At 41.6% G+C, this 16,912-nt stretch overlaps 1 protein-coding gene across 3 annotated transcripts in view; it reads left to right on the top strand.

Annotated features, from left to right (window-relative positions):
• Positions 1-1,676: 1,676 nt before the first annotated feature.
• Positions 1,677-16,912, top strand: part of WDR48 (WD repeat domain 48) — a 52,943-nt gene continuing 37,707 nt past the window's right edge. The window contains exons 1-4 of one of the 3 annotated variants that reach the window (XM_059390517.1): positions 1,710-1,757; positions 4,752-4,807; positions 5,498-5,554; positions 14,613-14,753. In XM_059390517.1, coding sequence (XP_059246500.1) covers positions 4,757-4,807; positions 5,498-5,554; positions 14,613-14,753 — 249 coding nt within the window. In that variant the 5' untranslated portion in view covers positions 1,710-1,757; positions 4,752-4,756. Of the gene's footprint in view, positions 1,758-4,751; positions 4,808-5,497; positions 5,555-14,612; positions 14,754-16,912 lie in introns of all 3 variants that reach the window. The other 2 variants (XM_059390518.1, XM_059390519.1) reach the window with 2 other exon arrangements.

Genomic DNA, 16,912 nt, shown 5'->3' with positions numbered 1-16,912 from the left:
ACGGACATTTGTTGAATCATTCTTCAAAAATGCAGATCGTAACTAACTAAAACTTAAACATTTGGAAGAAAAAAATGTAGATCATTTCCCTTCCTCCTCTGTTTAAACTCCTTCAACAGCTTGCTATTGCTCTAAAAGACCCTGCTGGGTATAACCTCTGCCTTTTCCATCCTCTTGTTCTCTGAACTCAAAGCATTGGTCCTCAATTCTTGGAATATTCCATGCTCTCTCCCGCCACAAGACTTTTGTTTGGACTGTATCCTCTCCTTGTCAAGTTAACTCCATCCTCACGTCTTGACTCAGGGATTCTTTCCTGTCTTTTAACTATTTTTCTTCATTATAATTAACTCCGTATTTATTTACGTGTTTAATTAAATTTCTGCCTTACCCTGGGACTCTAAGAATGTCAGGATTATGAGCACTCACCACTGGATCTCCAGCACCTAATATATTGCCTGGCACTTAACAGTGCTAAATAATATTTTGCTGAATGAACACATAAATAAATGAATGTATGTGTCTGTACTAAAATGCAGCATATGTAATTTATCTCCAAGTTATCACTGCCAGTTTTGCTTAAGAAGCTTTCTGTTATCAATTCCTACTCCTTAAATTCACATTTCTTTATTAATTTAAAAAGGCATTTGTCTAGACAAAAACTTTCCTAAGCATCGTTCTATAATAGAACTACGCAACAGAAATATGTGAGCTACATATAACTTCAAATATACTATCAGTCACATTATAAGAACTGAAAAGAATTAATTTTACTATTTTACTTAACCAGTATTTCCAAGACACCGTTTCAATGTGAGATAGATATAAAAAAATTGATGGAATATTTTACATTCTTTTATTTATCCTGTCTTTGAAATTTGGTGGGTATTTTAGTTTCATTGTATCTTGGTTTGAACTAGCTTCATTTCAAGTGCTCAGTACGGGACAGTGCAGTTCTTTAGAACTCACTTTCACAAGGAGTCTGACCATCCTCAGCACCTAAATTCGTGCCAGGAAAGCGTCCTCAGGTCGAACTTTCATCCAGAAGATCTAACTGTTCCAGTATAAGAGATTATTTAAACCAGATACAAGAGTGAGCCCCAACTCCTTCAGGATTCATTTAGAAAGGTGTCTCTAGAAACAATTTTAATGTCCATCTTCCTATACCATCTTTTTATGTCTTATTTAACTAGAAACTTTGCTCCTCCTGAAGTTATGGGCCACCTTCTTTGCCGACCTTTAATTTCTCCGCCTTCAAAGCCAATTTATAATTCTCCATTTTTAGGTTCTTCATGGCAAATAGGTCCGTTCCCGTGGCTGCTGAGGAAAGTTGGGGCGGTGTGGGGGTGTCTGTCGAAACCTCCCATATTCAGTACTCATTCTTTGGGCCTCTTCGTTATGCCTGCTTGGACCTCTGGAGGTGGCCGCCCAGAGAGCAGCCCAAATCATGGTTTAAGGCCCAGAGCTGGAGTTGGATTGCTCCTTCGGTTCAAAAAGCAGCTCTCTGTCTGACAGCACTATACGCACACAACGGTTTTTAGATGCTTTAACCTCACCAGAGAGCCACTGCCCAGAAAAACAAACAACATTAGCTAGAGCTAGAGAAGCACTACCTCGGCTTCACCACCTGCCCTTGGCTAAAGAGGAAGGGGCGGGACATCCGCCCTGCCCGAGACACTTCCGGAAGTGACGTAGGAGTGTCAACATGCAAGATGGCGGCCCATCACCGGCAGAACACGGCAGGGCGGAGGAAAGTGCAGGTATGGGAGTCCCGCTCCTCGACCTCCAGGGTGTGGCCTGCGGCCCCGAGCCCACCTGCAGCAAGGAGATGCCTCGGGCCGCGGTCGTTCAGGGTAGCGGCTTGGGGCGAGCGGGACAGGGCGCGGCCGGCGGCGAGGGGTGGGACCGCGGCGCTAACGGCTTGAGGAAGGGGCGGGGGGCGGTTGACTGGGCCCTCCTGGCCCAGTCCCGGGACTCTGGGGTGCGCGGTTTGGAGCTCAGCCCTGTAAGACTCTAGCTGTCTCGTAGGCTTGGGCTTGCTGGATCTGGAAGGGCTTGTTTCCCACCCACCTGGCTCCCTCTTCCCTTGCTTTTCATCAAAACGCTTTGCCCTATCCTGTCTGAGCCGAGGCCTGCGGGCACTTCCTCGGCGGGCGGCTGCGGAATAGGCCTGTGCGGGGGCGTGGCGGGGCAGCGGGGCGCAGATGACCCTGAGGGGTTTCTGGGGAGGATTCTGCACTTGGGAGCCCTCTGCCTTTTTATGTTTTTGTTTTTGCGGAAGCTTTGTTTCTGCTCAGGTGGAAACGACGTGGAAGTGTGCAGGTGTTAGTGGGAAATTATCATTTTTCTTCATTTCTTCATCTTCATAGTGCATCCTCAATTTTTTTTTTTCCCGTTTCTAATGATTTATTATTCAGGGTTAAAGAGTTATCTGACCCTTTCGTGTGTTCTTTATGCCTTCGTGAATGCACTCTTATTTTGGGTACAATTAAGAGTTACCGCTCTCTATTATTTTCAGCTGTACAAGGAGTAGAAGGCCCTATGGCAAGTGTTTGACTACAGGTATATTGTATATAGGAGTGACGGTTTCTGCGCTTATTCATTAAACGTTTACTGAGCACTTAATTTAGTCCTAAAGATGTGCAAAAAATTGAGACAGTATGGGACATAAGTAATACCCAAGATCTCTTTATGAACTACGTTATATGTAGTTCTGCAGATTGAAAGCGATTGTTTAATAGGTAAATAGGACAAAGTGATCCTTTAGGAAGGTAACCCCAGCAGTCGCTGTAGGCCATTGTCTTCTGGGCAGTTCACTTACTTGTTTTATTTGTTTCATTGATTCACTACAATGACCTGAGTATTCACTAGATGTCTCTGAGTGATGTCTCTGAATTGAGTGAAATTAATGAGAATCTAAAATAACTTACCTTGTTAGGTGATTTTTTAAGTGCATCAGTAACAGGATTTAAGTAACCCCAGCATTCAAGCTAGGTGGGTGAAAATGTGTGCTGTGGACTAAAATGTAACTCAAAATTGTCTTAATTGTGTTCTAGACACTAGAGTGGTACACTTCTTAGGGTAGTGAGGCGAGTTAATCAGGCATCTGTTTCTTGCATTTAAATGTAAAAGGCCATTTAAAAGTATAAGATGAAGAAATAAAAGTTCGCCACAATGTGTGTGGAAAAATTGAGTCTTTTAATAAGCTGAATGTGAGTCATCGCATGCTGAATGAGGGAGATAATTCATTCTTTGCCGGTCATAATACAAAACTACAGTTTGGGGTTCAGCACTTATTTATCTTGTTCTTGATAGGTCTAGCAGTCAGATTGGTGAAGTAACCTGAAACTATTTCCTATAAAGAGCTCAAAAGAAGGAAGATTAGCCTGCTGAAGAGAAGATTTAGTGAATCTTGTTAGTTGCTTTCAGAATTTGTCCCCAAGATATAGAACCAATGTGAGAAGCTACAGAGATTGTATCTCATTGTGAGGGAGAACTTTTGTTTTTGGCAGTGTTTTTCAAACTATTCTCTGAGCACTTTTGGCATGTTGGGCTGCATGATTCTTTATTCTTTACTGGGGGTGGGGGGCGGTCCTATGCATTATAAGTTGTTTGCATTATCTTGGCTTCTGTCTACTAGATGTTAGCATCCCTCCAGTGTTGACAACCAAAATTAACTAGATACTTTGAAATGTTCGTGGGAGGTTGAAAACCAGTGTTCTATATCTCTTTGTGCATGTGTACCCAATTTACTTGATTATTTTTAAATTCTGAACAAAATCATAGTATTTGTTGTTCAGTGTCCTGCTGTTTGGCAAAATTTTAAATAACATTCCCATTGACCCAGCAATTCCAAATCTAAAAAATTGTCTTACAAAAGTGCAAATGAGGGGCGGCTGGGTGGCTCAGTTGGTTTAAGTGTCTGCTCAGATCAGGATCCCAGGGTCCTGGGATTGAGCCTTGCTTCGGGGCTCCGGGAATCTGCTTCTCTCCCTCCCTCTTTCTCTCTCTCTCTCTTTCTCTCTCCCTCCCTCTTTATCTCTCTCTCTCTCCCTCCCTCCCTCCCTCTCTCTCCCAGTGCTCCTACCCTGGCTCATGTTTCTCTGGCTCTTTAATTAATTAATTAAAATTAATTTTTAAAATTTTAAATAGTTTAATTTTTTAAAAAGTTTAATTCTTAAAAAAACAGCTTTCTCTAGTTGTGCAAGAGTGTTTATTTTAAGAATGCTGTTATTGTGAAAAAACTCAATGTCCATCAGTAGTCACTTAGCAGATAAATACACTTACCTAGTGGATTAATTTGCAGTTGTTAAAAAGATAAGCTTGATCCATATTATTAAAAAGGAAAGATGTCCAGAAGTCAGAAAAGCAAGTCAACATAACATAGTCCCATTTCCACAAAGGAAATAATGTGTTTTAAACGTCTGGAAGGCTATTAACAGTGATTATCTCTAGTATTAGGTTATGTGATTATGGATAAGACAGGAAATGGGATATCTTTTATTTTAAAATATATGTTAATATATATTTTCGAGCTTTTTACAAAATTTTTGTTTTTATGAATAAAATCTCTCCATTTTGGAAAAAGTGTATATGCCTACCTAAAGATTTTTGCTTCTTGGCTGTCTTGTAGTAAGAGGCAGTAGCCCTGAGCTTCATTATTAAGTTGTAGGCCAAAAAGAACCCTTGAGACTTATAATACTGATAAATAACCAGTGGAGAGGGGTCCAAACATTACTGCTTATTAATTATAGACATAATGAAGAATGAACACATGTCCTACCATCTTCGACTTCTAAGCAGCCTGAAGGTGAGTATGAGGGGGAGGGTCGATTTGTGATTGGCAGAAACATGATCAGACAGTCAAATGTATGAATTCAGATATATGATGCAGATTTTTTCCTGATAATCAAGGTACCAAGCAAGTATTTTCATTCCCTGGTGGTCCCTTACTGTTATTATTTTCTGACAACTAGAGTCTATTGGTTGATTCAAACTCTTTTTCTCTCACTCTCCCACTTCCTCCCTCTCCCTCTCTCTCTCTCTCCATCACAATGGACTCTTCCCTCATTTGCTTCAGAATTCTTGAAATGAGGTTATCAGTGCTCATCCTATTCAGGAGCAGCAACCATGCCCTAGTATCCAGTGATGTTTTAAGTATATACATACAGGATTCTTTTCCTTGGAAATGACCCCCAAATCCAACTTAACCAGGCTCACATAATAAAAGACATGTGTTGGCTCAGGTAAATGAAATATCAAGAGGTAATGCTGGTTTCATGCAAATCTTGACTCTAACCTAAGAAATGTTGTAATGTCAGCTTTACCATTGCGCTGCTGCTGAGTTCTTTTCCATTCCCCAAATCCCAGCTCTAAGCCTTCACTCTATTGGAGGGGGGTGAGGGGGCAGGAATGGGCTGTCCCATCCCAGTTCTTCTGTCCTTTCACACAGTGTTCAAGGCTACAGTCTCTTAAGTAGCTCCTGTAAATTTTCTTCTAGGATTTGCTTGCCTTGAGGAGAAGAAATGGGGAATGCATGGAGAGGCAGCCAACAAAGGTTTCTTCTATCAGTACTTACCTTTTTTCTCTGCCAAATATTTAGTTATTCCAGATTTATTCAGAACTCAGTGTGGGTCTTTATTTTTGATTTTGAGTCCCAGTATTGGGTTGGTTGTTTAATCTTTGAGACTTTTTTTTTAAAGGAAGTAAAGTGATGCCAAATCCTGACTTCTCAAGGAAAGACCTTTACAAATTAGCTGTATGTCCAAGATGAATTACTTTTTATGTAGGATGGGTAGTAGAACAAATTATAACAATGTGACAGCCATTGGAACAGAGGTCAGTAAACTTTTTCTCTAAGGGGTCAGATGGTAAGTATTTTAGGCCTTGCAGGCCATTTTACTGCATTATAACTACTCAACTCTGCCATTATAATGTGAAAGCAGCCATAGACAACACCTAGATGAATAGATGTGGCTGTGTTCCAATAAAAAGTTTGTTTACAGAAACAGGCTTTAGCCCGGATTAGGACCATGGGTAGTTTTTTACTAACCCCTAGAGGAGTTTTACCAACACGCCCTGACTACAAGTCACGCTAGAAGATGTCCTATTTTTATCTGCAAGAGTGCTTTTTAGAATAGTTTTGAAAATTGGCACTCTTGAAACTAGGTACAAGAAGGAAGTAATGGGCCACAGAATTGAACAGGGAAAACAGATGTGGGAATTACTGCTATCTGGCTAATTTTTCTTGGCCAGATTTAGTCTGATTTAACCTGATACCTGGAAGTAGCCTTACACTAAAAAACTGTGTGATTCCACTTATAGAATGTTATAGAATAGACAGAATTAATCTGTTTTGAAAAAAGTCAGATCTAGGTTGCCTCGGAATGGGGTATAGAGGTTGGGAAGCAGAGGAGGACACATTTTAGGGTGGTAATAATGTTCTTTATGTCTTGGGTAGGGGTTTGTATTAAACAGATCCATACATTTGTTAGAAGTATCTGTATACACATAAGATTTCTACTTTTCATTATATGTAAATTTTACCTTAAAAGAAAGCTGTTTTTTAAAAAAGCCACAAATAAATAATGAACTTTAGATGATGATATCCAAGTTGAAGTATTTAGGGGGAAGTGGTATTGATGTGCAACTTATTTTGAAAGGCATTGAAAGTAATAGATCAAGTGGTTGGATGGGTATGAGATAAACAAATACAGTGTTAATTGTAGAATAGATGTGGGTATACAGACATTTCCATGTAACTCTTTCAACTTTGAAATTTTTGTAATATAATGTTGGATGAAAATAAGCTTTAAATGTTAAAAAATGGTTAGTGATAAGCAGCAGCAGGAGGGGGAAGTGAAATTTTAAGTGTGGTGGCCAGAAAAGGATTTGCTGAGAAGTTGACTCTTGAGTAAGGATCTGAAGGAAATGAGATTGCCATGATTGCCATCTGGAAGAACATTCCAGTGAGAACATCAGATGTAAAAGTCCTGATTGGGAATGTACCTGGCTTATTTGTGGAATGCTAATGAATCCTTTGTGGCTAGTATGGAGTCAGTGAGGAAAGAGGAGCAGGAGATGAAATCAGAGAGCCAGATCTTTTAGAGCCCTATAGGTCATAGGAAGGGCTTTGGCTTTTGCTCTTGAATGAGATGGAAAGCAATTGGTGAACCTGGAGCAGAGGAATATATACAATATATGCATGTTTTAATAGGACCAGCCTGGCTGCTGTATTTAGAACAAAATGAAGATGAGCAAGGGCAGAGCAGGGGGACAGTAACTATTTAAGAAATCCAGATAATAGTGCTCCATGAAGGGTGGTGAGAAGAAGTTACATTTTGGAAGACTAGACTCACTGACAGGATGTGAGATGAGGCAAACTGAAGTAGTGCTGGCGCCAAGGTTTTTGGCCTGAGTGACTGAAAGAACGGAGTTGCCATTAATGCCCATCAGTGAGAGAGACTACAGGAAAAGCTAGTTTGGAGAGGAGTGTTGGTTTGGACAATGCCACAATTAAGATGCCTGTTAGACATCCAAGTAGGGGTAAGTCAGGGCACACTGTTGGAGAGTAGGGGGTGGAGCAGGCTGGAGAAATAGCCCAAAGTCTTCTTTTGTGAGCCTGAAATGCTTTATTTGTCTTTTAAGGTGTTTATTTATTTATTTGGCGGAGAGAGAACGCAAATAAGCGGGGGGGGGGGGGGGCAGACAGGCAGGGGGAGAGGGAGAAGCAGGCTCCCAGCTGAGCAGGGGGCCCAATGGGGGCTTGATCCCAGGCTCACTCCTACGACTCTAGGATCATGACTGAGCCCAAGGCAGCTGCTTAACGGATTGAACTACCCAGGCACCCCAAGCCTGAAATGCTTTGAAGTATCCCTTGTTTGCTTAAAAAGTTTGTGAATTTTGTACTTATTCCGTGATATAGCATATTTGTTTTCATATAGAAAATTGCCACTGTGATTGGCAGAATTCCCCCTGCCCCCCAGCAAATGCCCATGCCTATTCCTTGGAAGTTGTGAATATGTTATATTGCATGATAAAAAGAACTTCACAGATGTAATTAAGGTTACCGACCTTAATGGGGGATTATCCTGGATTATCCCAGTAGACCCAATTTAATCATGTGAACTCTTAAATGCAGAGTGTATTCTCACAGTGGACACAGAAGTCAGAGAGATTTGAGTCACTAAAGGGACCCTCTGTAGGAGAGGGCACAAAGAAAGTAGGAGAATGACTGCATGCAGCCTATAGGAGCAAAGATGGACCCCTGGCTGACAGCCAGCAAGGAAACAGGACCTTCAACTTCTCTTAAACAGCCAGCAAGGAAACATACGGCTTGAATGAGCTTGGAGGCCAACTCTCCTAGAGCCTCTGAGAAGGAACACAGACCCACCAGTCAACTCTTGTCCATATTGGCCTTGTGAGAGCAGAGGACCCACCCTAGCTCAGTATGGACTTCTGACCTTCAGAATTGTGAAATAATAAATGGGAGTTGTTTGAAGCCACTAAATTTGTGGTAATTTATTATGTCAGCAGCAGAAAACTAATCTGATTATCATGAAATTAATCAAGGATAGTTTTTCTCCTGATTGCCGCTACCCTCCTGCATATTACCAATAATTCAGGGCTATTTAAACTTGAAATGCAGAGACAGATCACATGAAATTTAGTGGATCGTCCCCATTATCTGATTTCTTTATTTTGGGTCCCAGATAATTGTTGGAGAAATTAATCAAACAGTGCTTACTAAGCCAGTTACAAATACTTAAGAGTGTAACCTAACTGGATAATTGCTGCTGGGGCACTACCATATTCTTTTCCTTGTTCGTCCCTTTACATGTTTCTTCTAAAATGCATAGCTCCTACCAAAGGTCTGGCTTCCCATCCCTTGCAGAGCTCTTAAAGTACCCTCTGCTCTTCCCCATGCCCCCACTTTTTAAGCAATTTTAAATGGTCAGATATGACTCTTCATCTCTGCATTTGCCTATACCCTTGACTGTCTAAATAAGGTTTTTCCAGGACTTTGCTCACTCATTCATTACTACCATCTCCAGCACCTTCTGCTTTTCTTTTTCCTTTTCTTCCATCTCTTCTGCCTTCAAAGCTTACCTACATCTTGGGGTGGGGTTGGGGGAGGTGGGGAGTGGCAGCAGATTTCACTTAACTTGCTATGACTTCTTTTATATTCTTTCCACGCTAGAATGAAAGCTCCAGGGCTACCTGGGTGGCTCAGTTGGTTAAGGGTCTGCCTTCAGCTGAGGTCATGATCTAAAGGGTCTTAGGATCAAGCCACGTGTCAGGCTCCCAGCTTAATTAGGAGGCTGCTTCTCCCTCTCCTTCTGCTCCTCCACCCTGCTCATGTGCACACTCTCCCTGTCTCTCTGTCTCTCTCTCTCAAATAAAGAAATGTCTTAAAAAATAAATAAAAGATTGAAAGCTCCAGGAAGCCTTCTATGCTCACTCACAAAATCCTCAGTGTTTAGAATTGAGCCTAGACACTGGTGGATGCTTCATCAATATTTGTTGAAAGAACTGCATCCTGTTTTTCTTTTATCTACAGCCATTTATTTTATTTTATTTACTTATTTGAGGGAGAGAGTGAGAGAGGACACAGAGGAAGAGGGAAAAGCAGACTCCCCTGCCAAGCAGGGATCCCAGTGCGAGGCTTGATCCCAAGACCCTGGGATTATGACCTGAGTGGAAGGCAGATACTTAACTGACTGAACCTCCCAGGTGCCCCAATTTTTTTTTTAAAGATTTTATGTATTTATCTGACAGAGATCACAAGGAGGCAGAGAGGCAGGCAGAGAGAAAAAGAGGGAAGCAGGCTCCCCACTGAGCAGAGAGCCCAATGCGGGGCTCAATCCCAGGACCCTGGGATCATAACCTGAGCCTAAGGCAGAGGCTTTAACCTACTGAGCCACCCAGGCGCCCCCAGGTGCCCCAGTTTTTTTTCTTTAACAATACGTTTTTAGGGGCACCAGGTTGGCTCAGTCGGGTAAGTGTCCAGCTTTTGATTTCAGCTCAGGTCATAATTTCAGGGTTGTGAGATCAGACCCCTCACTGGGCTCCAGGTTGGGTGTAGAACCTGCTTGGGATTCTCTCTCTTCCTTTCCCTCTGCCCCTCCCCCCACCCTTGTGCGCTCTCTCTCTCTCAAACTAAGTTCTTAATGTGATATGTCTTAGAATATACCAGCATATACAATTCAATTTTTTTTGAAGATTTTATTTATTTGAAAGAGCATGCACATGAGAGACGACACAAGCAGGGGTTGCAGCAGAGGGAGAGGGAGAAGCAGGCCCCTGGCTGAGCAGGGAGCCCGACATAGTGGTGGATCCCAGGACACTGGGATCATGACCTGAGCCGAAGGCAGGTGTCCAGCCAACTGAACCACCCAGGCACCCCTCATTTTCATTCTTTGATGACCACTTAGAATGGATAATTTATCTAGTTATTTCCTTTTTGAAGATACTATTGTTGTTTTGTCCATCATACTAAAATTTACTAAAAAAAATTCATAACAGTTAAAAAATAATAAAGGAAGTCTTACAAAAGTAAACAAAAGGACAAAGATCCATAATATAGAATGCATAAAAGATGTAGGATCATTTTGGAAGTTCCAGCATCTGATCAATGGGGGTTTGAGAAGGAGCAGAGAAACCAGATTATTAGTGACATCATACAAGAAAGTTTTCGAGAGCTGAAGTGCCACAATCTTGTAGATTGAAAGGGCTTTCTTAGTGCATGGCAAAATTGATAAAAGGACCAAAAAATAAATAAGTAAAGCAGCAAAAAAATAGAGAAGATCCTAAACACTTAGGAGTGAGGAGAGTGGGCAGGTGGCAGTACAGGTAACAATGAAAATGAGATCACTTTAGAATGAAATGAAACAGAATGCCATTGAATTCAGTAACAATGCTGCATGCTGGATTGGAAGTTGGAGCCGGGGCTTCCAGAAGCAAGAGGGGTTTTTCTACATGGACTTCTTCACCCTGCCAAATCAAATGTAGAGGTAAAGACCTTTTTAGGCTTGTAAGGACTAAAATCACCTCCCATGCAGCTTTTACTGTGTTAGTTTCTTAAGGTGCTGGGAATGGGCTTCAGCAAAACTGGAGAGTGAAGACAGAAGAAAGGAGACATTGTAACTCAGGAAACAATGGCTTGAACCCAGCCTACCCTAGAAGAGCAGTAAAGGAAAGCATCCAAGGTGCCAGCTGTGCCAGCGGACAAAGAGGGCAGGTAGCCTGGGCCAGAGTGAGGGGATGTGTGTTTCTGAGAGATTTCTGGGTAAAGCGGGGTGATCTGGGCCTTTGCTCTAATATCTAACATGGTGCTGCAATGACAGGGAGTTGAAATTAAAGTAGAGGAAAGCACTGAAGAAGGGCAGAAAGGGAGAACAAGCTGTCTTGGTTCTGATGGCTTTCCAGTGTCTGATTCATGCAACAATATTTATTGTGTCTTTTATGTGCCAGACACTATAATGAGGTACAGTGATAGAAGGCACAAGGCTGACAAGTTCCTTACCCTCTTGAAGCTTTTATTCTAAAGGAGAAGATACAACAAAAAAAGAGAAATACAGAGAGTGGTAAGAACCATGCAAGAAATAAATAGGGTAAGTGATGGAGGAAGGAGATCAGGGGATGCCTTTCAGAAGAGGTGACTTTTCTGCTAAGATCTGAAGGGCCAGGATGAGCCAGACCAGATAAAAGCCGGGGGAGGGTATTCCTTGGGGGTTTATAGAGATGGGGGATGTTCTTGGCACAGGGAACAGTTCATACTGAAGCCCTGGTATGGGTGGGCTTGATGTGTTTGAGGAACAGAACAGAGTTTGGGGTAACTCTCATGAAAGAAGCCGAGGGGAATGAGTTTGAAGTGAGTGTGAAGATGCAGGATCCAAAGCATGTGAGGAGTTTGGACTCTTAATGCAGTGAAAAACCTTTGGAAGATTGCAGCAGAGAAGTGTCATGATTTTATTTTTTAAAATGTCATATTTTTAAATATTTTTATAGTCATGACCATATTTCCTGCCCTTGGGCCCTTGTATCTTTATGTTAAATACCCTCTCTTTCTCGCTCTTTTTAATTTAAGCTGATTTGAGTAAATATCTATTACAGTTACTTGTACCCAAAAGACTAGGTCAAAAACAACAGTTTAGTTTTTGTGCATAAAGCCCTGGCCCTTTTTGTTCTTTATTTATGTGTTTGTTGGCATTTTCTTTTCTTTTGAAAAAGTATCCTCTTCATGATCTATATTCTTCTGTCTGTTAGAGAGTTTGATGACTTCTTATTGTTTTGTATGGACTCTGTAGGTTCTCAAGAGTAAACGTTTGTCTTTCATATATATTTCATTATTTTCCCAGTTAGATGTTTGCCTTTTCACCTTGCTCATCTTATTTTTTTGGCATTCAGAGTTTGGTTTGGTTTTGGTTTTTCCCCTCTAAATAACAACAGCATTATTGAGATAAAATTTGTGAACTCACCCTGTTGAAGTATAGGATCCAGGGTTCCTTTGTAAATTCATAGTGTTGCACATTGATCACCTTATTCAGAGCCTTTTGTCACCCCAGAAAGAAACCTTATATCCATTAGTATTCACCCCCATTTTCTGTCCTCCAAGTCCCTGGCAACCACTAGTGCACTTTCTCTTTCTGTAGATTTACCTTTTCTGGACATTTCGTGGAAATAGACTCCTAAAATAGGTGGCCTTTTGTAACTGGTCTCTTTAACTTAGCATGATGTTTTTAAGATTCTGTCAGTGTTTGAGCCTCTGTCAGTACTTCACTGCTTTTTTGGCTGAATAAGATTCCATTGCACAGATATACCACATTTTGTCTATCTTTTCATCAGTTGGTGGGCATCTGAGTTGTTTCCACTTCTTGGCTGTTGTGAATAATGCTGCTTGAGCAGTTGTATATGTATGGAAGGTTTTGACTTGTGTTGGTCAGAGCAGCATTGGTCTTTTTCTTTGAAAAGATTACCATTTCTTGTCATATCAGCAGAACCTTCTCTATGTAGAGATTGTACTTATTTGCCTGTCTTTTTAAAGTATTTTTATGATTAAATTGTTAAATTTCGATCTTTAGTTCATATGCAGTTTCATTTTGGTTTAAGATTTAGAGAAAGGATATAACTTTTCCCAGTGGAATCACTAGATACTCCTAGACAATTTATTAAAGAGGTTCTCGTGCCTTCATTGATTTGAAACACTACGTTTATATCAAAATTAAGAATTTGCAATAGGAAAATACGTGTCCAAATTTTGTTTTATTCTAGTAATCCTTTTACTCCATTGTAATTCTCATAGCTTTACCTTTTAAGATCTTTAAAGACTATCCTTTTGTTTTTAAAAAATGAGTGGGTATTTTCTAGACAGTGTACTGTATGTGTTTTGTCGGCTTCTAGAAAATCTGGTAGGATTCTAACCAAAGTTGGATTAAATTCACAAATTTAGGAAAGAATTATTAATTTTGAATCTCTTGTGCTATAATATGGCACATCTCCTTTATTCAAATTGTTCTTTTTTGTACCTTGTGCTGTTGATTATGTATCTTCCTCACAAAATATGTTTTTTAGTACTTATTCTTGTTCTCATTTTAAGTCATATCATCCCCCCCCCCCAAGTTTTTTCTTAACTAGTTACTTTGTTAGATTAGATACATTTGCCTTCAGGCACCTAGGTGGCTCAGTGGGTTAAGTTTCTCCCTTTGGCTCACATCATGATCCAGGGTCCTGGGATTGAGCCCCAAGTTGGACTCCCTGCTCAGCCGAGGGTCATCTTCTCCCTCTCCCTCTTCCCCTGCTTGTTCTTTCTTGCTCACTATCTCTGTCTCTCTCCATTGAATAAATAAAATCTTTAAAAAAAAAAAGAAAAGAAAAAAAGAAACATTTTGCTTTGGGCTGCCTTTTTATTGCTTATAATTGCTTTTGGTTGATTCTCTTAGGTTTTCACATGGAGCAGAGCAGACAGGTTACCAACAGCAAAGTAGAGGAAAACGCATTGAAGGAAACGTTTAGCATATTACAGGAACACAAAACTTCATTTTGTGTAGCAGGTCGGTTGAGGCCTTTTTGAGGAAGCATCATTTAAATACATGTAAAGACTGCAAATGAGTGGGGAGGAAGAGCTTCCACACAGAGGAACCAGTGAGTGCGATGGTCTGGAGGCACAGTGTGCCAGAATGGTGCAAAGATGAGTGACAGGAGAAGAGGCCAGTCAAGGAGTTCAGATCAAATCCTGAGTTGAGAGTAAGTAGCTAAAGAGGTTTAGAGCAGAGGTAAGATACATTCTAGTTTACATTAGTAAAAAATGGCCCAGCTGTTTTGTGGAAAATGGATTCAAGACAGCCAAGAGTGGGGAGGAGTCTGGTTAGGAAGCAGTTGTAGTAAGTTAGGTTTATACCTACTAGTCCTGGACTAGGCTATTATGAATGTCATTCTTATCCACTTCTCAGTATTTCAGTCTCTACAGAATAAAATGACATTTTTATAGGGTTGAAAAATAAGTTTTTTATTGGAAAACATGGGATTTTGGATTTCACATTGGCAACTAGTAGACTGCGTTTTATTATTGCATGTCTGGTGACTTCATAAAAAGCAAATCTGGACGTATTTATCAGGTATCCTATGTTATTCGAGATGAAGTGGAGAAGTACAACAGAAATGGAGTCAATGCCCTGCAGCTGGATCCAGCACTGAACAGACTTTTCACGGCCGGCCGAGACTCAATCATAAGAATATGGAGTGTCAATCAGCACAAGGTAAGGCAGGGAGTGCGTTTTACATTTTAAATCTGTACTCAGTAAACGTCAGTCTGTCTGATATGGCACCTTTCACAGTTTCACATTTAATCTCTGAGCAGTGACTTTGGTACGCTGCAACCAGAATTCTGTAAGCCTCTGAGAAAACACCCCTAGAGGAATATTCAAAACTGCTTTAGCTAAAGTGGGGACCCTGTAAACTAGGTATGTGATAAGAGCTCTCTGGTACAAAGCAACAAAGATTGGTTTGGTAGGAGGATTACTTTGAGCAATTTATTTTCCGGTTTTAAGTATGTTCCCCAAAAGGTTCTTGGCAGCCCTTTACAGTGCTTTAAAAAAAAAAAAGAAAAAGTTGGATATGCTTTTTTTACATTTATAATTAATCTGGAACTTTTGATTTCTTTCTTTAAAAGTGATTAGGATGATGGGACGCCTGGGTGGCTCAGTTGGTTAAGCAGCTGCCTTCGGCTCAGGTCATGATCCCAGTGTCCTGGGATCGAGTCCCACATCGGGCTCCTTGCTCCGCAGGGAGCCTGCTTCTCCCTCTGACTCTGCCTTCCACTCTGTCTGCCTATGCTCGCTCTCGCTCGCTGTCTCTCTGACAAATAAATAAATAAAATCTTTAAAAAAAAAAAAAAAGTGATTAGGATGCCAAAAAAATCCTTAGGGCCTTATTAGATAATAAAAGGTTGATATAAAAATACAAAGACAACATGGTCAACTTCTTCAAGAGATTTCTTAAACAGGGAAAGGACTTCAATCTATGTAAAAAATTAATCCCCAGTCAAATGGAAAGGCACTCTTTTTATATTTTCTTTGAATGCCTGTATTGTGAATGAATAGGAAGGAAGATTCAGGGAAGGAGAAAGAGCATTTACTGAGCTCCTAGGCATGTACCAGATATACTCTGAGCCCTTTCCTCTCCAGTGTGGTTTTCTCACAACAGCCCTTCAAGGCAGCTGGTATGATTCATTTTCATGGATGAGAAGACGGGCTCAGAGAAACCCATGGTTAAATAGCTGGTAGGTGACAGAATTAGATCCCAGTCTAACTTCAGAACCCTGGTGCTTGACCTTGTAGTTTTAAAAGCCTGTGTCTTTCTAACAATCTGTGGACGTCTGATGTTCAGTCTGAAAAAGAGCCATTACTCCGCACAGTTGCTGGATAATGTTTCTTCAGATGGACTTCGGTCAAGTCGGCTTTAAATTTTTTAGCCAGTGGAAATAGTGGTGGCCAAGTATCAGAAATTAAGAATACGGGGGAGGAGTCAAGATGGCGGAGAAGTAGCAGGCTGAGACTACTTCAGCTAGCCGGAGATCAGCTAGATAGCTTATCTAAAGATTGCAAACACCTGCAAATCCATCGGCAGATCGAAGAGAAGAAGAACAGCAATTCTGGAAACAGAAAAACAACCACTTTCTGAAAGGTAGGACTGGCGGAGAAGTGAATCCAAAGCGACGGGAAGATAGACCCCGGGGAGAGGGGCCGGCTCCCGGCAAGCGGCGGAGCAACGGAGGAGCAAAATCAGGACTTTTAAAAGTCTGTTCCGCTGAGGGACATAGCTCCAGAGGCTAAACCGGGGCGAAGCCCACACGGGGTCAGCGTGGCCTCAGGTCCCGCAGGGTCACAGAAGGATCGGGGGTGTCTGAGTGTTGCAGAGCTTGCGCGAATTGGAACTGGAAAGCCGGCTACAGAGACAGAGCCGACAGTAAGCTCGCAGCTCGGTGTTACCTTGAACCGGTCGCAGGCTCGGAGAGCTCGGAGCGCGGCCGGAGATCAGGCAGACGGGAGTAACTGGGCGCTGTTCTCTGAGGGTGCACTGAGGAGTGGGGCCCCGGGCTCTCGGCTCCTCCGGGCCAGAGACCAGGAGGCTGCCATTTGTATTCCCATCCTCCGGAACTCTACGGAAAGCGCTCAGGGAACAAAAGCTCCTGAAAGCAAACCCTAGCAGAATACTCAGCCCGGCCCCTGGTAAGGGCGGTACAATTTCGCCTGGGGCAAAGACACTTGAGAATCACTACACCAGGCCCCTCCCCCAGAAGATCAAACAAGAAATCCAGCCAAGACCAAGTTCACCTATGAAGAAGTGTGGTTTCAATACCAAGGAGAGCAGCAGAATTCCAGAGGAGGAGAAAGCAAAGCACAGAACTCAAGGCTTT

This window comes from Mustela nigripes, chromosome 2 (genome assembly GCF_022355385.1).
Source record: "Mustela nigripes isolate SB6536 chromosome 2, MUSNIG.SB6536, whole genome shotgun sequence".
In the NCBI taxonomy this organism is placed as follows: Eukaryota; Metazoa; Chordata; class Mammalia; order Carnivora; family Mustelidae; genus Mustela; species Mustela nigripes.
The sequence above is the reverse complement of the archived record's forward strand: the minus strand, read 5'-3'. Positions and strand labels throughout refer to the sequence as shown.